This window comes from Ictalurus furcatus, chromosome 20 (assembly GCF_023375685.1).
Source record: "Ictalurus furcatus strain D&B chromosome 20, Billie_1.0, whole genome shotgun sequence".
NCBI classification, from domain to species: Eukaryota; Metazoa; Chordata; class Actinopteri; order Siluriformes; family Ictaluridae; genus Ictalurus; species Ictalurus furcatus.
The window spans coordinates 16,201,780-16,225,895 of record NC_071274.1 but is presented as its reverse complement, the minus strand read 5'-3'; the positions used below and the strand labels follow the sequence as shown (position 1 = coordinate 16,225,895).

Genomic DNA, 24,116 nt, shown 5'->3' with positions numbered 1-24,116 from the left:
AATATAGGTGTGCAACAATTATTGGCACCCCTATGAATTCATATGAGAAAAATATATTTAAGTATATTCCCATTGATATTTTACATTTTTTAGTACACCTGGGTGACTAGGAACAGGAAATTGTTCAGCCATGATTTCCTGTTTCATAGGGGTATAAATATGAGGTAACGCACAGGCCAGATTCCCTTAGTCATTCATAACAATGGGTAAGACCAAGGAATATAGCTGTAATGTGTGGGAAAAAGTTGTTGAGCTTCACAAAATGGGAAGTGGCTATAAGAAAATAGCACAAGCATTGAAAATGCCCATTTCCATCATCAGGGCAATAATTAATAAGTTCCAGTCAACTGGAAATGTTATGAATCAACCTGGAATTAGACATGTGTCTGTATCATCTCAACACACTGTGAAGAGGATGGTTCGAGTGGCCAAAAAATCTCCCAAGGATCACAGCTGGAGAATTGCAGAAGTTAGTTGTATCTTGGGGTCGGAAAGTCTCCAAAACTACAATCTGAAGTCACCTACATCACCACAAGTTGTTTGGAAGGGTTTCAAGAAAAAAGCCTCTACTCTCATCCAAAAACAAACTCAAGCATCTTCAGTTTGCCAGACACTACTGGATCTTCAAATGGGATCTGGTTCTATGGGCAGATGAAACCAAAATAAAGCTTTTTGGCAATAAACACCAGAAGTGGTTTTGGCACAAAGAGAGGTAGCCATATGGAAAAGTACCTCATGTTCACGGTTAAATGTGGTGGTGGCTCTTTCATGTTTTGGGGCTTTTTTTCTGCCAGAAGACCTGGATAGTTTGTTAGGATACATGGCATCATGGACTCTATCAAATATCAACAGATTTTAAATGAAAACCTGACTGCCTCTGCCAGAAAGCTTAAAATGGGTCGTGGTTGGATCTTCCAGCAGGACAATGATCCAAAACATTCATCATAATCAACACAAAAATGGTTTACTGACCACAAAATCAAGGTCCTGCCATGGCCATCCCAGTCCCCTGACTTGAAACCCATAGAAAACCTGTGGGGTGAACTGAAGAGGAGAGTCCACCAGCATGGACCTCGAAATTTGAAGGATCTGGAGAGATTTTGTATGGAGGAACGGTCTCAGATCCCTTGACATGTATTCTAGAACCTCATCAGGTATTATAGGAGAAGACTCAGAGCTGTTATCTTGGCAAAGGGAGGTAGCACAAAGTATTGACTAAAAGGGTGCTAATAATTGTTGCACACCTATATTTAACAAAGATTGTGTGTGTTTTTATTTTTATATAAACCTGTGTTGTGTTTGCAATTGTTTGATATCCATGAGAGCAGAGTGTTTTTGAACAAAAGGTCAAAAGGATAAACAATAAAGACAATTTTCCACAGTCTTCTTTGCTCATATTTACCAAGGGTGCCAATATTAGTGGAGGGCACTGTAAATGTAAATTGACACACATTGAGTGATTATGCAATGAGACAGGGCATGACTTTCGGAACTAAACAAAAGCACAGAAATGGTGACTCATGAGCAAGGCACAGATTGAGGATTATATGAAGGTGCACGTTGCCATAACAACAGACTGAAGAATGTCCGCACGGTAAATAAGATGAAGGCTTGGTCAGTGTAAGATGGCTGATGCAGGAACTGCATTGTAGAAATGTGCGTTGTCTTCATTCCATGTGCATTGACTTCATTCCTTTCGTTTTGTTTTGTTTTTTTAAGGCAAAATGAAAAAGTTTTTCTTGGCACACACTGACATAGGAATTAATTCACTAATTCTCTGGAAACTTATTCTGTTTTCATAACAGATAAGATGGAAGTTGGATCAGGATATGTTGTGAAACATTTTGGGTGATTCAAATATTCTTAAATTTCAGCATCTGGAAAATCCTGCTGACTTTTTCCATGTCATCCTCCTTTAATGTCATGCTCTTGCATCACTGTTTTACAAAAGCATGTAGTAATCCATATTAGCAGTACATCAGGTGCAAAATTAATCCAGTACTTACTGACACACATCCAGGTCATTCAAGATCACTCATTAATTTTAGCCTCATAATGAATCTGAAATGGTAAAAAAAAAAAAGAAAGACAGCTTTTTGCAGTATTTATTATTTTAAAGCCAAAAACATGGCATGTGAATGAATGAACGCAACGTACATGGCCCCATCCCGGGCTTTTCACTTTCTGATTCGGGTACTGCAATGAATACAATGCAGCAAAATACAGAGAAAGCAATGGAAACCACACAAACAGTCTGGTTGTAAGTCCCTTTACACACAGATAAGATATTTAAAAATTAGAATTAAGAAAGCCAAAGTTATAGGATGAAAACAGAATTGGAGACAGATATATAAACATGTTTCTTTAAAACTGATGAAGAACTTATTTTAATATTTACCTTAGTGGATTAAAGTATATCTATTGTATCTGCATTTTTACAGTGAAGGGGAGTCATGATCGCTTCGTTTCAAACACAGTATTAAAACAGCATTAATATCAGTGGTTGCAGCTCTGATTCAAGAATGTCAGTCACTACACTATTAAAAGTACTTGTGAAAATTATTTTTTAAACCTTATTGTACAAGAATCACTGTAAGAGAATCATTATGCATGCAAAATGGAAGAACAATGCTTAGAGCAGATCTATATATCTACCCAAGATGACGAATTTTATTTATTCTTCTTTGTCAAAACCTTGTGATGTGAAAACATTGCTAAAGCACAAGTAACGTTTATAAGCATGGCATTTCTGACCATTACATTCCAGAGTGAGCCAGGTGATACAAAATATATTAATTGTTTATGCAGGATGCAAGCAATTTCAGTTTCTAACCCTAGAAATGATGAATTCTTCAGTATACATGGATATGATCCAATGTACATACACCCTTAAATTCTACATGAAAGGACTTAGGTAATCACAAATGATTGTTCATGATGGGGAACACTACTGTGTGATAATAACTGCCAGGACAAATATGCATCATTTAACTTAATCATCGACATCATGTTTGAGGGGGTGGCGGAGGTGGAATCCAGAAAATATAATAACTCAACTCTTAATTTGTACTACTGATGAATGATTATGCCAAGTATGAACATTTGGTGTAAGTGTGAACCTCTGAAAAAAAGTGAAAATAAATAAATAAATGCATTTTTAAACTGGATACAGACAATAATAAAAAAAGTGCTAATTATTTAGCGACTGCGAAAGAAGCAGCTTCAGGTGCAGTGTGAGTACATGTCTCTACAAGTAAATGTATGTTCACCTACTGAACAAGAAGGACTGCATACTGTAAGAGGGTGTTGAAAGATTTAGAAGTTTCTCTTCAAGATCAAGCAAACATCAAGCAAAGTCAAGGTGACTCAACAGCTTGGCTTACAGCTAGAAAGAGAGGACTTCAGTTTTGACATTTAAGATTAAAGACTCGTCCTCCTGCTCTTCCTCGGGGTGTGTGTCTGTCTGTGTGTGTGTGCGTGTGTGTGTGTGTGTGTGTGTGTGTGCGTGCGTGCCGTATCAGTGCTCTAGTGTACTACCATTTGTGGCTCAATCTATGCCAGAGATCTATGTTATACTATCTATGAAACACACACTGCCTGAAATGTGTGGATATATAAAACCACCACAAAATAAATTAAAAACTCAACATACAAAAGCAGCTATGTGGGTGTTGAATGGCTTGGAGACAAATGAAGTGTTTTTAGATAAAACAATGGAGCCATCATTACAAATGGTGAGTATTTTATGCCCTTCTTCTTTTATTTCCTTTTAGCTATGATATTAAAGGGAAATTTCACACATTAAATAACTTTATACTGAAATAGTTATGATGTGTTTAGGGATTCTGGTGCTACTTTGGTTGGTGTTTGTATTTTTGCTAGTTGTCAGTTGTGTGTTGCTCTGATATCACAGAAGGGTAATTGCTAGTGCAATTAAAATACAATTTATGTAATAGGAGAAAAAAAAAAATCAGCAATCACACACACATGGGATATTGATCAGGTTTAGTTGTTAGCTCCTAAAAGTAAAAGAGCAAGAGCTTCTTTTCTCACTCATCAATTTCCAGCGACACAAAAATATCCCATTAATAAGAAATCCAATGTAAAGGTAATGGAGACAGCAAACATTGGACTTAAAGATCCAGAATGCCGTGCAGCTACATACGATGCAGTTGTGTTATGGCTCAGGTAATTAGCAATGCGAGATGACAAGTGCAATAGCTCTGACAGGGGTATTAGAATGAAAGTTGAAGTTTGATCTGTTTGAGTGTACAGTGTACAGATGAGAATGTGAGAGAGCTAAACAGGCTAAAGGAGTAAAGCGCCTAGCATTGCTCTGTTTAGGTAGAGATGGAACGATGGCATTGTGGGTAATGTAGGGAACTGTCAACTCAGATTTTAATGATAAAATAAATCTTGGATGCCATTGAAGATGATGTCCATCCGTCCATCCATCCATCCATTTTCCATACCACTTATCCTACACAGGGTTGGGGAGTTGGGGTGGGGGCGAGCCTGGTGCCTATCCTAAGGGAATTCGTGGACCTGAACAGGGTGCCAGCCCATCGCAGGGCACAATTGCACACCCATTCACACACTACGGACAATGCCAGTCACCCTACAGCACATGTCTTTGGACTGTGGGAGGGAACTGGAGTACCCGGAGGAAACTCCACGAAGCACAGAGAGAACATGCAAACTCCACACACAGGGCAGAGGCAGTGAAGAGTTAATTGTAAAGATTAACATGTAAGCCGTAAAGGATGGAATTTTTTTTCTCTTTAATTAATCTGCCTATGCAGCCTGGTTTTAAGCTAATAGGAAGACCAACAGCAAAGATCTGCATGCCTACATATAGGGTGGACAAAAACAAGCACAATGGGAAAAGCTGGTTGGAACCTGTGTGTCAGTCTATAAGCTACCACTAGAGGGCGCTGCTGATAGAGAAACGCTGTAAAGCTGAACTGCACTTGTTTGCACCTCTCTGAGACTTCAGTGTATTAAGCCCTTAAACTCCCTGTTTATTCAATTATTCATATTAAACATATTATTCAGTAGCTATTATAAACTTTTCACTATCTCCAGTGATAGTTGTAAGAAATACATGTAGTTAAAAAGGACCCACCAGAAGGAGTGTAAGGGGTTAAACAGCTTCTTTTTTTGTCACATTAATAGTCAACATGGAGCTTACATCAAGTCACTTGAACCATTTCCCTGTGAGTGTTTGGAATTATCGGCAAAGACACTCGTGTAATGGCCATCAGGAAACCCTGAATCACAAGAAACTGACAAATATTTATATTCCACACTCTCGAAGCAGTGATAATCACAACAGCTTTGGAGCATTTCCTTTATATTGAATGCTTGGCCACATGATCACCCCACCCTCTTGCATATTTTTGCACTTAGTAAACCATCAAATATTAAGTCAGCTTTCAACTCGCACATGGAAGATTACAGCTATGACTATGTCACCTGGAATCCCTTTTTGGCAGTGCATTGCATTTTAATATCATTTCATAGCACTTACTCATAGCCATATTCATTAAGGTCGTGTCATACCTGCAGATTGAACGTTCATGTTGTGTGTTCTGGTTTGTCACAAGGCATGGGCAACACATTTCTCTACTGGTGTTTCACTTCATTTTACAGAAATGTTTACAGGAGCATCAGCCACAGCCATGTCAGGATGTCCTTGGTGAGCTCATTAAGTTATGCAGGGATCTAAATAAACATTTTAAGCCTCAGTAAACATGGATGTAGTTTCCTCTGGACGTGCGTTAGTAGTGGATTGTGTTACGAGTAATTGGTTCCATCGTTTGAGCAGTCATGCCCAGAGAGATGAAGTTGATTAACAACAACAACAACAACAACAACAAAGCATGTAGTATATGGGTATGTGATTTTTTTGTTTAATCAATAGTAAGTATGATTTTTAAGTGTAGCCAATAAACTTGCCAATAAACATACTTTCGTTGATGATGACAAAATTGCTGTAATTTCTACAATTCAATAGAAATTCACGATAGCCATCCCTTTATTTTTTTCACCTTTACTTTTTGCATTTTTACTAGTTTTGTGTGTTCGCACCAAGCACAAGGACCACAACCCTTGAAACAGAAGCCATTACATAATACAATTTCTATGCGACATCCTGATACAATAAAAACACCAGGAATCAAATGACTGAATAAACAGATAGTCACACAGTCCAAAAAATAAATACAAAAATAGAGCGAGAGAGAGAGAGATGAAAACAAAGGAGGGTGTGCGTAACCTCACGTATCCAACTGTCACCTTTAATCTTGGTAGGAAAAAAGTAAATGGTGTTACACAGAAGCTCTAATGTATGAGTCAAGGAAAAGATTGCTTTGACTGACACACACACACACACATTAGGGGTGTAACACTGCCACCATCCATCTGTATCTCTTTAATGCACCAAATATCGGTATCTGTTTCTGTAGTTAAACCCGAAGTGGGTGTGGCCTAAACCAGATTTTTTTTTTTAATGGGGTCATCCTGCGAGCTTCATAGTGTATCTCTCGCACACATGAAAGTAAAAACTTCCCACGTGTGTATTATTTTTGTTACATCGCACAGGATCTTAGTATCAATGCACACCTCTATTCTCAACCAGATGCCCTGGCAAACTTTCTGAAAAGGAGGAGATATAGCACACCTCCTATTCATATCTGTATTTGTATCCATTTAGAGCACGTTATCTAGTCATGCCGAATAATGTATTCGTATTCGATTACATCCCATCACAAGTGCACAAAAAAGCATCAGGTTACTTTACACTTACTTACCCTTACTCCCTGTTCTCTAAGCTATTAATAGTCACAGCAGAACAAATACAGCCACTCTAATGGACAAATTATTTTGGTTTTCTTGGCTCGCACCAAATGACTTCAGGAGTCTAAATGACTTAGATGAGAAATTTATCCTGGAATAGGTCACACTAGCTGCATACCTTCAAAGGAAAAAAGTCAAAAACAGAGTCTCTATAACGCATGTAGAAAAAGTGACACATCTGCTCAACACTTCAGAGTTCTCATAGGGTCTTGTGCTATGGAAATAATAGATCGCCTCATTTGAGTGCTCTCCTTTAATGTAAACACAGAAAGGGCCATTCATAGGCGTATATATGATGAGGCAAAGGCCTGTTCCATGTCTGAGCTTTGTCTGGCTCAGTGCTCCTTCCAGTACAATTTGTGAGCAAATCCTTTTTAACCAGTTCATATTACCACCTCTATTGTGCAACAAAGGGCTATTGTACTGGTAATTTACTAGTATTTAATGAGGATGAAAAAACATAGCTCAAAACTGCAGAGTCCATTGTGGTTATGTTTAGGAATGTCAACAAATCACAATTCTCACTGGCTTTGTAATTACTGTGGGTTTGCAGGAGCAACTGTAACATTGACTCAAATGATTGTGACTGTTGTATATCTGTTGCTTTGGCTCTGTATTTCAGCATACTGGATATGAAATGGCATTGGTAATGAAGGGGAGCCATAGCAGAGAAACAGTTTCAAAATCACAGCCATTTTTATATACATGAAGATCAAGTTAAGTCATGAAAAGGTTCTCAACAGGCAAATGTTATGTTCAGTATAGACGCCATGTTTATAACTTGGAAAAATTGTTTTACATATACAGACATCCTGTGCAAACTTGTTGCATTGCCAAGCATCTACTGTAGTTACAACCTGATTATATTCAGGTAGCTTTACCATCAAGATTTATGAAATGCAGACTCTTCCATAGGCCTGTCACGATAACTACTTTTGTTGGACAATATATTGTCCCAAAAATGATTGTGATAAACAATATTATTGTCATTTTAAGACCATTTTATGCACCGTTATTATTATTATTATTATTATTATTATTATTATTATTATTATTATTATAGATATTATAATGATAACATAATAGCATAATAATGCAAGTACACCATTTAAAAAACAATTAACTTTTCATTCATAAGAATATTCAGACACTGGAATACAATATTGTGAATTCTTTATGCTTTAGTTATTCATTGTCCGTGTGTTAGTGCGTTGTTACAGAAAGAGCGTATTCACAACGTGAATTACCGTTCTACATAGCACGTTACTTAAACTCAAGTTCACTTGTGCATTCACGTCATTTTGGGGCGGACGCAAATGCAGTTTAGAGTTTTATTAAGAATGGGTAATCCAAAAAGCATAAACAAAGATAGTCAAGGGTCAGGCAATCGGAAAATGGGCATAAAGCAGGGAAGGCAAAGTATACAACGAGAAACTAGAAACAGGCTCAAATAACCAGAAACAAGAACATGGGACAAAGGCTTGGTAAGGTGAAAACACTCAATACTTCGCGTCTGAACAACGACACAAAAGGGGTTTAAATAAAGAACATAATCAGGGTGTAACACAAAATAGCTGTGATTAACAAAAACACGTGAGGGAGACATCCAACAATGTAACAGGGGTGGAGACAGAACATAAACCATAAGAAATAAATGTGTGTCAAGTAAACAGGGTCAATGTCAAATGCAAACTCGGAAGTGCGCCTTCACGAATCGGGCTTCAGAGTGCGCTGCCTGCTCCAGTGCTTTGCGTTAGGGGGAAATTGTGATAGAGCCCAAACCGTCACCCCCCCCCCCCCCCCACAACCCCAAAGAGTCTTTTGGCAAGCTTTTGGGAAGCTGGGTCACCAGCTTCAGACGGGAGCTTGACTTGGTGGGCCGTCTTGTTGGCCTTTCCTGAGTGTGGAGTGCCATCTTCAGCGGAGTATGTAGGCAGAATGACGTACTCAGTGGAACAGGATTGCAGAGCGACATTCTCAACAGAGCATGGAGGCAGAGCGATGTCTTCAGTGGAGCATGGAGGCAGAGCGACATCCTCTGTGGAACAGGATGGCAGAGCGACGTCCTCAGCGGAGCAGGGAAACAAAGTGAAGTTCTCGGCCACAACGGGAGGTGGAGCAACGTCCTCAGCTGAATGGGGATGCTGAGCGGTGTTCTCCGTCGACTCTGCAGGCGGAACTTGGTTGGCCGTTTCGGCAGACACAGGTGTAAACAGAACTTGGTTGACCATGTCAGCAGACTCAGGTGTAGGCAGGGTTTGGTTGATCGTGTCGGCAGACTCAGGTGTGAGCAGAACTTGGTTGATTGTGTCATCAGTTTCTGGCATGAGCATGACTTGGTTGGTCGTGACGCCAGCCTCAGACAGGAGCATGATATGGGAGGCAGTGCTGTTGCCCTCAGACAGGAACCTGGCTTAAAGCAGTGCCCTTGTCCTCTGACTAGAACGAGTCTTGGGAGATCGTTTCCTTGCTCTCAGACAGGAGCATGGCTTGGGAGGCCGTCTCGTTGACCTCAGACAGGAGCATGGCTTCAGAGGCCGTCTCGCTGACCTCAGACTGGAGAATGGCTTGGGAGGCCGTCTCGTCGACCTCAGACAGGAACATGGCTTGGGAGGCCGTCTCGTCACCCTCAGACAGGAGCACGGCTTGGGAGGCCATCTCGTCGCCCTAAGACTGGAGCATGGCTTGGGAGGCCGTCTCGTCGTACATTTTTGGCTCCATACTTTACTTCTAATTAAATTTTCACCCAATACTTATACTCAATTACAGTTTCTCTGTAGTTTTTCCACTCCATCTGTTATAAAAGGAATGAACTTGCATTTTGTGTTATCTGAATCTTGAATGTACTGACCATTATCATTAATGCAAACTCTGAAAGCCTTTGATGTGATTCTTCTCTACACTCTGAGAATTTTTCAGGATCTATTCAGTCAATATTCGAGGATTTGAGGCTTCGTCTCCAGAACAGAAAGAACTGTCAGCCAGCCAGCATAGTAGGCTTCTCTGGTTAACCTAGACATGTTTCCACCACAGATGCTCACAATGGGTTTGTTCTAAATAACGATGTGACAAACATTTGATTTTGGATAGTTCTCATATTACCTACAGACAGCAGAAATCTAAAGCAACAGCAAACCAATGCACACAATTACCTCTTACATGTACTGACCTCAATAAAAATACACAGACTTGCTTAATGACAAACATCTATGAAGGCTTTTTCACAGATACTGTTTTTTTTTTTTGTTGTTTTTTTTTGGGTGACCAAAAATCTGTGTAAAAAACACATACCAAAAAGCGTAGTTGTTTTTAGTTTTAGTATTTTTGTGTCAATAACAGAAATTTAAAAATAGAACATGAATAGTTATAGTTAGGTCCAGGTAGGAGAAATGATAAACAAAAGTAATTTTTCACTTATATTGTCCGAAAATGCATTTTTGCTTCTCCACAATCATGAAACATACTATATTTTATGGAGGGCAATCATGTTCTCACCATGTCTGTAATCATTTCGGAATATAGTTCCAAAGCTACACCTAAAGCTAGCAAATCATCATAGGTGTACTAGCTGGCCTTGACCAAGCTATTTAAGGCCCTATCAGCAACAACTTTTTCTATTTAGGTCATTTTAAGATTTCCTTCATTGATTTACAAAGCAAGAAATAAAACACTAAAAACAAAAGTCTCATTTAAATTTTGTATCTGCTATTTCTGATTAATAACAACTTATTTTTCTTTGGTTTCTCATGCCTGGATTTTGTAACAAAAATCAAATAACCATTCATGTTTAATTTTATACATCACATTATAGAAAACTCCTTTTCCCCCCTGTGGTGTATTTAATAAAAGTACATGTTTTGAACTTATTAGAGGTACAGTTTACCTTTAAAAACATATAATTAAAAAATTATAGGTTGTTGAGGTTTTTAAATTTTAGAACCCTGAATACAAATCTCAAAATTTCAAATATCAAAAAATACAGATTATATGTAAATTAGGCCAAATGTTAAATATTTGGGAATCCAAGGGACAAGTAGATGCTTTCAGAGTGGTCAAACTCAGCTTTTAGCCAATCACAGTCATCTGCCACGCTCACATCCATGACTGTGCAGTGAAAAATGGAATACAGTAGAATCAACCAGAATCAAGAATCAAGTAGATATGCACCGTAATGAGAAAAGTACATCTACTGTAAAGTTTCTACATTCTACTGAAATAGCTCAATTCCTATTAAGCAACTAACTTTGGCTGACAGTGGATATACACTGATCAGCCATAACATTAAAATCATGTACAGGTGAAGTGAATAACATTGATTATCTCGTTACAATGGCAAATGTCATGGAGTGGAATACAGTCGTGAAAAAATAAGTAGAAATTGGCAGTTGGAAATTGTAGGCTTTTTATTTTTTGACATATTTGGACAAGCAAACATTTGATAATCTTTGAAACAGTGCCTATTAATAAAGTTGATATACTTGAACAAAACTACAAGTAAAAATAGCTTTTTAAATAATTTGTTCAAAAGAAATATCATTAGATACGATGTTCTTCTGTGGAAAAAGTAAGTACACCCTTGGCATCAGAAGCTAGTACTGCCCCCTTTAGCAGAAATAACCCTTGTAGGCGTTTTGAATAATTGTCCACTGGTCTCTGACATTGGCTTGCTATAATTTTGTACACTTTTCCATACAATATTTTTTTAGTTGAAAGAGGGTTTTCTTGCATGTACTGCCCGTTTCAAATCCCCCCACAACATTTCAATGCGATTCAAATCTGGGCTTTGACTAGGCCATTCCATAACCCTCCATTTCTTCTTTTTGAGCCATTCCTTGGTGGATTTGCTAGTGTGCTTAAGATCACTATCCTGTTGAAAGGTCCACTTTTGGTTCAACTTTCTGACAGCTGGCTTCACATTATCTTTAAGCACTCTTTGATATGATGCAGAATTCATAGTTGAATCAATAAATGCAAGCTGTTCAGTCCCCGAGGAAATGCAACCCCAAACCATAACATTTCCACCACCTGTCCCGAAAACCAACAGTTGCAAGACTTAATAGCAGATCCTGTGATGAAATTTTGGGGATCTTGGTAGGGATGCAATGAATGTTCGGCAACCAAAATTATTCGGCCGAAAATAGCAAAAAAAGCACTTTCGGTGTGAAAAGGCCGAATAAATTTGACAGAAAAATTATGTGTTTGATGACGCGACCAAATAGCCTAGCAACCAGAGTGAGACACGGGAAGCTTTAATTGCAGTAAACATGTCGGCAGTGTGGAAGCATTTTAAAGTGTCAGAAAAAGATGTAAGAATGGCCGTTAAAGAAGTAGGCATATGTCTAGGACAATTATTCATTTGCTGTGGGTCCATCCAATTTTTTGCACTCTTGTCAATGCACTTTTTTGTTGTAGACTACAGAGTGTTACATTCTTTCAGCAGTCAGTTATAGGCCTAACATAGGCTATTCAAGGGGGGCTCAAAGATGACCACATAAAAATATTTTTATTTTAGTAATTTATTTATTTAAAGTTATATTGTGCCTTGTTGGTAGCCTATGCCTGCTGGAATGAAAAAAAATGTTCAGCGTTAAATAAATATTTCGAAATTGTAGTTTTTGTAATTGCTTTTTTCTTTGAAAAGCAAGTCAAAATAGTAAAAAGCACATTTTGACTATTTAATTTATGCAATGGTGAAAAAAATGGCAAAATAAATGGAAAAAACGCAAAAAAACGTGTTCGGTATTCGGCCTTCGGCCAAGTTTTTCATTATATTCGGCTTCGGCTACAGCCAAGAATTTTAATTTCGGTGCATCCCTAGTTCTTGCAGACTTCTTTTTGCATCAGACGGTCTGCTCTTGGGCTGAATTTGCTGGGACGGTCAGTCATTTAAAATCTGCGCCACTTGTATATGATTTTCTTTACAGTGGAATGATGTATTTCAAATAATTTGGAGATTTTTTTAAATCCCTTGCTAGACTCACAGGCATCCACCGACTTTTTTTCTGGAGGCCTTATAGAACTCTTCAGATCTTGGCATAATGACACCACATACCTCAATAGCAAAGGGAACACCAGACACTAGATATGAGAGGGGTATACATAAGACAGGTTGCCCCTGCACTCCCTAAGCAGGTTCTAATCACTGACACTCAATCTTGAACACTTGATTCTAATTTTATGGATTTTAAGGTATGTAGGGGTATACTTATTTTTTCCATGTGACTGATTTTTTTTTTTTGTTAATTTAAATTGTGAAAATTACTACAAAATGTCAATTTTACCTGTCATTAGATAGAGTGTATCAACTTCATTAATAGGCACTCTTTCAAAGAGGAGCAAATGTTTCTTGTCCAGATATGTTAAAAAAAAAAAAAAAAAAAAAATCCATGGGACGTACAATTTTTTTCACATGACTATATTAGGCAGCAAGTGAACATTCTCATGTTATCACATTATCATATCACATTATCATATCTGCTGCTAATGTCTTGGTGCCAGATACCACAGCACACATTCAGGGGTCTTGTGAAGTCCATGCCTTGACATGTTACTGCTATTTTGGTGGCACAAGGGGGACCTACACAATATTAGGCAGGTGGTTCTAATGTTATGGCAGATCGGTGTAATAAGTCTACACACCCCTGTTAACATGGCAGGATTTGTGAAGTAAAAGAATGACCAATCATGTCAGATATTTTCCCACCTTTAATGTGAAATTTCAAAGTACAAATAAAGTGGAAAAACAATCAGAAACATTTTTAAGGAAAAAAAAGAAAAAACTTATAATAAACAAGTTTCATAAGTGTGCACACCCCTAAACTAATACTTTGTTGAAGCACAAAATTTGTTTTTATTACACTTTTTGGGAAGGAGTCTATCAGCATGACTATCAGCCTATCAGCATGACTATCAGCCTATCAGCATGAATCAGTTCCAGTTGACTTCTTTAGCTGGAATTAGGTCTGGGTTCTGGATAGTCCATTAAAAAAACACTGATCTTCTTTTGGTTAAGCTATTCCTTTGTTAATTTGGATGTATGCTTTGGGTCATGCTGAAAGGTGAAATTAGCAGACACCTGAAAGTTTTGCACTCAAAATAGACTGGTATTTGTAGCTATTCATGATTCTCTCCACCTTGATAAAAGCCCCAGTTCTGGCTGAAGAAAAGCAGCCCTAAAGCACGATGCTTCCTCCACCTGGCTTCACCATAGGTAAGGTGTTCTTTTGATGATGTGCTTTTTTGTGCCAAACATACCTTTTGGAATGACTTTCATCAGACCTTAAGACATTTTGCCACATTGATTGGGGTGATTTAGTTTGGGCTTGGATGTTGTTTTGTGAGAAAGTTCTTCTGTCTACCCCATAGCCCAGATATGTGAAGCATATGAGAGATTGTTGTAACATGCAGAGAATAATATAGTACTTGTCAGATATATCTGCAGCTCCTTTAATGTTGCCGTAAGTTTCTTGGCAGACTCCCTGGTAAATTTTTGCTTTGTTCTAGGTAATGCCACTGTGGTGACCCATTTTCCCCATTTGTTTGTTGTTGAGTTCCATGGTGCATCTAATGTTTTGGAAATTCTTACCCCTCTCCTGATCGATATCGCTCAGCAAGTGAGATACCGTACATACTTTGTAAGCTCTTTTTGCGGACCATGACATCAGCAGTTAGATTAAACCAAGAAGATGGTAAGAAAATCCTACAGAAACAGCTGATCTTTATTTGGGGTTAATCAAAATAATTTAATTGATGACAGTTGTATGATTAATTCTTTTGAACCTGAGATTGAATGTGATCAGTTCATTCTGAACACTGCCACATCTCCAAGTATAAAACAGTGTGCACACTTATGCAACCAGGTTATTGAAACTTTTATATTTTCCCTAAAACGATTGTTTTTTACTTAATTGTTAAACGTTGCAATTTCACATTGAGGGTGGAAAAAGTTCTGACATGATTTATCTTGATTTTTTAACATCACAAAATCCTACCATTTTAACAGGGGTGTGTAGACTTTTTATATCCACTGGAGCTAATGATTGCCAGCAAACTAATGTTAGCATAGGCTAAATGGGTAGAACGTTACTTAAATATGTAACATTCTATGTAACATTAGCTATGTAACATTCACTAACCTTTGTAATCACTGTAGAAAACTAGGTATTTGAGTAGAAAATAAACAAAATCATTTTTTTTTTAAAATGTTTGACCACTCTGGGACATCCCACATCCATGGGAATCATTTGGCCTAATTTTTATAAAATCTTTATTTATTTATTTTTCTTTTGAGATTTGAATAAATTTTTTACCCTCTCAAATCCGAAATCATTCAATTCAAATGTTGTTTTAAAGACAAATCTTCAAAGTTCAAAACAAAACAAAAAAACACCACTGACAATCATTCATTTTAACATTTATTTTACAAAAGTGAATTTGATGTAGAGTCGATGTAATGTTTGTTTGCAGTCTACTGCATCAGTTTAAAGTCAGTTTAAAACTTATAAATTTGAAAAATTTGACTATATAATGTTTTATATATATTTTTTTTATAATGTTTTATATATCTCTAGTACTTCCTGTCAGTTCTGTTGAAAATGATACTGTCTTGTTCTATGACTTAGCTGGAACTCTTGAACTGCTTTCCAAAGAACACACTTGAAAGCCTATAATTAAACATACGTTCTGAATTCCAGCTAACAAGTCTTTAGGTGATGAGGTAACATTCAGGATGAAAGATAAACACTATGGTAACACTCAAATGACAACAGAAGATTAAGAACAGTTCATGTTGTACATTTTGTGACAGGCTACATGAAAAACATTAGAAAATTGATTCTTGGATGTGCTCTGGTTCTGCATCAGTACATAAAATGCCATTATCACGCATTTACACTTTTAAAAACATTTTTCCTACATCCAGAAACTATGTGTGGACTTTTTTTTAACCTTACATAAATACTTAAATACATAAATACTATGATGAAAACAACTGAATATTATTTAATCAAATTCATTCTCGTCTTGCACAAGATTTGGATGCAAATGCAGGATTATTAAAAGTAGACAGTCCAGAGAGTAAAGCAAATTTAGTGTGAAAAGCAGGCAGACATAGTAGAGAAATTATTTATAATCTGTGATTCTGCTTCTGCAGAATTCTTTTGCTCGTTGCCTCTGACGTGGTCATTAGGGATACAATTATATTTAAATATTATATCCTGTATAAAATGTCTGTAAAGCTGCTTTGTTGCAATGTCCTTTGTTAAAAGTTTTATATAAATAAAACTGAATTGAATTGAACTGAGTATGGCTTGGACATACTCGTTCACTATACAAAACAAAGTCAAAACCAATTTGTACAACCAAAATTTGTCACTGGCAGAAAGCTTGAGCAAGATGCGTTATTTAAATGGATAATTAGAAGTGGAAAATACTGTAGTGTGCATCATTAGTAATCAGGATACGGGTCATGTGATAAATCAGGTCTGTAAAGTGTTGGCAGGCTGAGGATCTTAGGAAATGGAGTGTTATTAATTGATGCAGGTTGTGGCGTGATTTACAGTCCTGGGAAATGGAGTTTGTGTTTTTAAGTGATGTCAGTGACATGACAAGTTTAATGGCAAATGGTTATCCTGGGAAAAACTTCAAAATCATACAGAGAACGATATCCATCAAGACGCATAATGATTTGTTTTGCTTTTTTTTCCATTCTTGTGTTTAATTATTAGTCATGCTGTTGTAAATGATTTTAAGTAGCTATGTTTTCTGTCATTTATAGAAATGAAGTGTCAAAAATTCACATATTTGCAAGATCAATATAATTAATTAAATTAATTAATAATTAAAATCAAGTTTTAACTTTAAATCTAATCCAGGTTAAATCTAATTTTCAAAACTGTTTTAATTGTATTGTATTTGATTGCATTTTCTTCAACTGCATTTTAAGGAATTTATCATCATCTTTGGTTACAAATTTATTCTGTAAAGGGTTGTAGGGGATCCAGAGCCAATTCTGGAACACTCAGGATGAGACACCAATCTTCAGAACACCTTGCACACACACATTCACACCTAGTGGCAACTTAGGTCCATATACAAGCACATTTTTGGACAGTGGGAGGAAACCGGAGAACCCAGAGAGAGAACCTCTTTGGACAGTGGTAGGAAACCAGAGAACACATAGGGAGAACCTCTTGTGAAACTCTTATACATAACAAAATGGTTGTTTCAGTTTTCAGCTCTCTTAGTGGGTTCTCTGCCCTTTGACATTTTTAAGACAGCTTAAGAGAAGATATAAACCAATTATCAATAAATCTGACTTATCAGTCATCTTTTGCTGGACTCCTCCCAAGTTCTCATAACACATTCTCTATGCATAGAGAACAATGGTTTGCTTCTAAAATGGAGCCTTCAACTATTTTGTCTGTTTCTTCAGTTCATATTTTATGTCAGCTTGAGTTTGAGTTTATTTCTTGCTACATGCTAAACATAATTATCAAAGCCACAAAAACAACTCAAATCTTGGTGAACATTTTTAGAGGCAGTTTGGATTCCCCAGAAATATTTACCCCATTCCATTTGATACATTTCAGCTGGGGCATGTCAATTAAACAAACGGCTGGTTTCCATCATTTAAATTTGTCATAAAGATGGTAAAGAAAGAATAAATGTATAGTAGTAAGTTTTGGCCTCAAAATTTGGTTTCATGATTTTTTGTATCATTAGGCAGACATATAAACTTTAATTTATATAATGGGGTAATTATATTAGCCCATTTGTTTTTTTAATTATAAAAAAAACAAATGCACTAATGATGTGTAGTCTTAGAAAAATGGAGGCCAGTTAATTAAGGAGTATAGGTAATATATGGAGACAAGCATCTGGATTGTAAAAGAGTGTAAAAAGAGCTAGAAAGACAAACAATGAGAGGAAGAGTGCAATGCAGTTTTGGCACTTTTACACTTTTGATTCAAGATAAATGAAACTCCAGACATAGTACAAGTCAACTCAATGCAATGTTACAAATTTGATTATTTTAATCTGACCTAATCTTTTTTTTTCCTCTAGTAATTTGTAGTTTAAGATTAAATATTTAACTGAACATGATATATTCCTTTACCCAATCTCAACTACTTTTAGGGATTGACATTAGAATGCAAAGTAGTAGCAAATGCTCTGTCACACATGAAAAGGGTGCTTAGTGAAACGGACATGAACTGGAGACATGTTATTCATTTCTTGCACTGACCCTTGCATTCGTTGTAAGAGCATTGAGTGCTGCGCACATGGTATGCTCGGATATTTCATGCTACACTCAGGTATTTATTTATTTTGAAGATTAGAGTGCTGGAGGGCTGCCCATAAGCCCTCCATCTGTTCACCATTTGCTGCTTTTTACACACCCAATATTCACACAGAAGAAAGAGCCGGCCTCTTTCAAAAGAGCTGTGTCTATGTCTCTCACTCAGTTCCTTTCTGTCCCCCTCTCTCTCTCTCTCTCTCTTGCAAACATCTCCTCTGGTTTATGTCCTCAGCTTGTGAGATGTTTTACTTTGGAATGGCTTCCAGAGGGAATCATTCTCCAACGTGATTGAAGACTTTCCTTATTAGCCAGCACAGCTGAAGGCCATGAGTGCTGTGGTGCTCGTGCCTTGCGCAATAGAGGAGAACTCTATGAGCTCCATCCAGCTTAAAGCATAGTGTCAATGCCCTTGGATTATTCGTACTGGCAGGTCATAGTGCAGCTTCCATCATCGCCATTGTGACAGGTTGAAAGTTGGCACCTAAACACCAAAACCTGGCCCACTTGTATTTGTGAGACTGAAGCATACAGTAGTTATAAGGTATGAGAAGCCTCTGGACACCATGTTCTGCTTGACCCGAGGGGGGAATGCCAGGGCAATGCCGCAAATGATTAGTAAGACAACAGTAATCTGAGATAGTGTGTGATGGCTGGTCTGTCTGAGGTGGAGCCATGGACACAGGGAGGAGAGAAGGAGTGCTACCAGGAGGAGCACACATATTCACACAGTCTAATCCTTACACTCCAATACACTCAGATATTTACAGAGGCTTACAGCCTATCCTGTGAATGTATCCACCACACCAAAGGAGATGCAGTGAGGGTGTACAAAGCTCTTCTTATTTACTGAGGTAAGTGAAGCTATGAAAGAAATGTGGTTCTTTCTTATTGGGCAGCTTGTCACATGGATAATGTTGTTACATGTGAAGTTTGTTATCTGTTTCAAAGTCTCTATGTATATATACTGTACAAAACCAGAAATTAAAGCTAAAAACAATTTCATAATTTTAGTAGTAAATGTGTTTTTATATAGTCTCTACTCAATCAAATCTACAACAAATAATGAAAATTATAATGGAATTCTTTCTTGACTGTTCACTCTGTTCATGATCTGCTGTTTCAGATGAATGATCTGCCTTTTGCTTTCCGTATGATGAATTCCTGCTTCATTTTCTTTTTAAAGTCCAAATCCATATAATTGAGGAATCATCATCATTTACCTGGCTAAGTGGTACCCAGGACACCCGGATTTATACACACCCTTCTGCTTTTAAACAGACAATTTACATGCTGAATAAGATTAGAAAAATTCACTCTTCTATCCCTGGACATGCCTATGCTGAAGGATGTGGAAGAAACTAGATTTCCTCCAGGGTATCCTGACTCATATGAATGATGTAAGCGCTCAAGAAAAGTCTGGAAACGGCGTTACCATGACAAGGAAGCTTCAGTAGTAAACTGTGTCTACCATTTATACTACATCCGGACAACCCAACCCTTCCCAACCCAACCCAACCCAAACCAGCCCAGACGAGCCCAGCTTAGCCAGGGGGTTCCTTCCTTCTTTCCAGAATACATGGAGGTAAAAGGCACAGGGGGAGCATGATCTATCGTCCCCAGTCCTGGCTTACAGAACAAAATGAGGGATTTCCCCTCGCAACCTCTTCCTTGAGGTCAACACATCACAACGCCACCCTGATAAGTCCAACTTAGCGGGGCACTCGGTAAGGACACATCTTCTTCTGTTAACATAAGCTGCTGCCTATAGTCTGGGTGGTAAACACCACAGATAGCTCAAGTTCCAGGAGGCTCCAATGTGCCAGAGCATGCACATTACTAGCCAAACACTGAGTTTTTGTATACATTAGGATTTATTGTGTATAAAACTTTATTGAGTTAACCATAGGCTGAAAGTGTTAGATTACCTTAGACAGGAAATGTATGTTTGCTGGTTTCTACAAAATACTCCCAGACTTAAATCCCTGTAGAGGATCCACAGTTATTGTTAACTTCCTGTGAGTCATCCACTCTGAACTTTGCACTATATGGCATGCAATTCATGGTATGCCACTTCAGAAGGTAGGGTGTATTTGAATGCAAGTTGGGATCACGTAGTAATTACATTTGTCTACCTGCGTGTTTAATGGCTTTTACTTGTATAGATCAGAAAGGGAGAAAATATTTGTTAGGTCTCATCTTTGAACCAGTTACTCGTGTTATGACTCGGACTGGTTCATCTGCTATTGTGCAGTCAAACTATACTGTGATACGGTGGTAATTGTATCGGTGAGTTGTGGTACACTGTAGGAGAGGTAGCGGTACAAGAGGATAATATTTATCCTTTTTAATCTCCTGTAACCTGGGATTCCATCTGGTTGAGTTTTATGAAGGCCTTCCCATCAATCACACTACAAAATCTGTCACTCTGCACTTAAATGCTTTCACTCATCCTTCAACTCTAGCTGGTGGTGAAACCTCCAAATCAGCCCAATCCATATGGGGCATGACTCTACCTTATGCGTTGGCAATTTGTTTTGATGCATTCATGATTTACATTGATGCATTTGAGGATTGTTTTGTCTGCCTTCCCTGCTCTGACATGCTCAGAGGAACTGCATTTAGCTCCAGCCAAGCCTTAGTCAACTAGGCTTTTAAGCTGCCATCACATTAAAAAAAACTTTGGATGTTTTGTAGGAATGTGAACTCTTCACTGTATACAGATCCTATCAAGAGTCCTCAGAAAAGCATACAAATGCTATAAAGGCCTTGAGACAAATACTGTCAAATCTGAAATAGTATTCAGAATTCAGCATGAATTTTAAAATGCAGCTAATAGATTCACACATCTCTCCTTTGTGCACCCAGGCTCTTATGTGTTAGATGTTTCTTGGTTTCTTATATAGGGCACATTTTAACAAGTGAACAGACATAAACAGAAGTGAAAGAAAGGGGTCAAGATCTTGCTTGGGTCTTCAAAGGTCCCGGGTACTGAAAAATCTATAAAAATATCAAATTCCTCTTCCAGTAACCTCCATGGATCCACAAATCATCCTGCCTGTGCTAGATACCTAACCTTATGACTTTGAAAGTATACACAGTCTGCATTGCACACAGTGAAAATGTAAAACACTGCACTGCAAATGTTCTTGCTGAATGACAGCCAGACTACATGGAACATCTGTACCTGTTTATCAAATGTAAAGTACTTACTGGTCAGATAAGCCAGGTGTTAACGTGATTAACACAGTTACATTAGTATATTCTGATCTAGTCATAAAGACACCAGCATTTATTGTGCAATAGCCATGTTACTATAAACAGACTAGTACTTGTGAGATGATATCTTGATTAAATTTCACTTTATTTAGAAATAAAAACCTTCCAACATCGCTGTTTGTGCCTTTTGATGGACTTACCAGTGCCAGTTTTCCCATTTCTAAAATATAAAACCTTGAAGCTGGTTTTAATTTCATGGATGTTAAATGACAGACAGCTGTGTGACATTTTATGGTCAGCCTTCAGCAAATTTATGGCTGCAGTAACACCTTCATGAACGTATTCTCATGAGCAATATTGTGGTACAAAGTGGAAATGAAGTGTAGTAAAGTGGGGCTTATTTGTTGATATAGATAGAAAAGATTTTTGCTTGTATGGAGAATTAAGGTCAAGTCCTTCAAACACAGATAGTGTAGCATTTGTTTTTCTACAGAAATGGCTTTGTAGATAACAGCATCAAGTAATAATGGGAGTTAGATAACCTAAATTTCATACATGGTACAACGAAATAAGGTTATGTTTAATTTATAGTGATCTGCGATAAAAAATAACAGAGTAAATATTGCATTAGATATAACAATAGAGTTAGTCAGTAATGTCAAGTAAGTATGCATTGTTATATTAGCTCAACTGGTGGCTAAATAAACTAACACATGATCAGCCAGATATCCTGATCCCTACATGGCATAATCAGACTAACAAGTGGTAAGTAGAGGGATTAGGCTTGAGTCTACTGCCAGTGCTTTTGAAATTCTTTTATCTTTCAGAAGGGGGGGGGGGGGGGGGCACTTGCAATATTTAATTTTGCCACCTTGTGGACGGAGTTTAGTAATGCAGTAGCCCAATTGACAGCTGGCCAAACTGTCAATTTGCCATGGGTAGGGGATGTAATGGGATGATGCATTATTGCACATGATCTCCCAGGGCTAGTAAGAATTAGAGTATTTAATGTATGACACAGTTTAGCCGTGCGACAGGCAACAAGGCTTGGCTTTGTGAAATTTGGGCTGCAGCAGCAGGGTTCAAGTGAGCTCTGATTATCCTGTCATGACCTCAGAGCACTGAAAAACAAGATTCACTCTGTGGCATACATGAATTAGGCAACACTGGCTATGACAATACAGGGTATTCAGTCTTCCTATCATACCAGGCAAACTGAGAAGAATCAAATTATGCAGTAGAATAAAATTTGTCGCCATTGTAGACCCAAGGACCTGTACAGAAGAATCTGTCTGTCCCTATATGTATAGCCTACACGTAAACCTGATATGTTTTCCCCCTTTAGCCCACTGTAACATCTGTGCTGTGAAATGTAATAGCTTTTCACAAATCCAGCATATAGTGGACCTATTTCTTTAGATTCATACCCCTAAAACAATCACACTCATCACCATATCTTTTTCATTCAGATCTGGACCCCTTTTGTATACAGATTAATTCGGTAATCAAATGTAGCTTGTGCACGACAGCTCTGTGATATCAGTTCCAGTTCTTTTCACAGGCTGCTAACCTGAACAAATACACAAATGTGATTATGTTAAAACAGACAGGAAAAAACAAATCTGATTTGAGTAGTCCAGCCATCTGTCTTAACATTGCCTGAAGGAGCAGGTCAAGAATTAAGGGGAAATAACTTTTTAAAAAGCTTTTACTCAAAGCACACAGGAATCTGAATGAGTTTGTAACATAAGCAAGACATAATTCAAAGCTTCTGGGAAATGAGACACAAGTTAAGATACATTTAAGTGACATTTCGAGTTGGAGTACATTAACTTTCTTTTTTTGTAAGGGGAAGGTGCACTGAAATGGTTAGCATATGTGGGTGCGCTGTGTGTGGTGTCAAACGAGGAAACTGCCAGATTAGCGTCACCGGCAGCTTCCCAGAGAGAGAGAGAGAGAGAGCTGATCCCAGGTGTTTGCCCATGTGACTGTAGATAAAGCAGACAGCATTAGCGCTAATCCTGTCCTGATTTTTGCAGAACACTCCTCTTCCATTCCCCTACTTCTTCTCCACACTCTCTGAAAGGACAGGAGACAGTGAACCATGACCTACTTTTTCTTTTTTTAAAGTTCTTCATAAAAGTGAAGGGAACAAAAATCTGTGGTCAGAAGACAAAGGAGCAATATTGGCCATGTTTGCTAGGTGGGAGGGATGTATTACTCTTTCTATCCTGTCGATCACAGAGACACTAGACAATCGTGGGTGTCTTTGAGCTCATGAATGTGGAAGAGGGCAGACAGCACTTCCCTCTGGGTGGGTTATGCTGCTCTGTGACGCTGCATGAAAAGTAGTTTGCAAAGATGCATTTGGCTGGCTTCACATGTCTTGGAGGAAGCACGTTTTCACTTTCACCTTCCCCTGTTAGTAGCTGTTATATGTTGTTTGTTTGCAGTAGAATATTCTGTTTTCTTACAGGGGTCATTTGCATATGCAGGCTTCTGTGATCTCTGTACTGCAGAGGTTTTTTATAGGAGGTAGCATAGTTCTCAAATAAGGTTTGAGTTCTCTGAGTACTCAAACCTTTATTCTAGTATGTACACACACACACACACACACACACGCACTCACACACACGAAGATACTCCTGTGTCAACTCTGTTTGAACCTGCAGGGGTCCTTTCATAGGATCATGAATCAAAACCTGGAATATTCCACACAGCCACATCATTTGGACTGCTGGAC

The 24,116-nt window shown here is 37.9% G+C and overlaps 1 protein-coding gene across 2 annotated transcripts in view; it reads left to right on the top strand.

The window, feature by feature from the left end:
* Positions 1-224: 224 nt before the first annotated feature.
* LOC128624136 (glial cell line-derived neurotrophic factor) overlaps positions 225-24,116 on the top strand; it is a 32,070-nt gene continuing 8,178 nt past the window's right edge. The window contains exons 1-2 of one of the 2 annotated variants that reach the window (XM_053651512.1): positions 17,715-19,008; positions 19,281-19,881. Coding sequence is in view for 1 of the 2 variants with exons in the window: in XM_053651511.1 (XP_053507486.1) it covers positions 3,555-3,734 (180 nt within the window). In the remaining variant the exon portion in view is untranslated. Of the gene's footprint in view, positions 3,735-17,714; positions 19,009-19,280; positions 19,882-24,116 lie in introns of those variants that run through there. The other variant, XM_053651511.1, reaches the window with a different exon arrangement.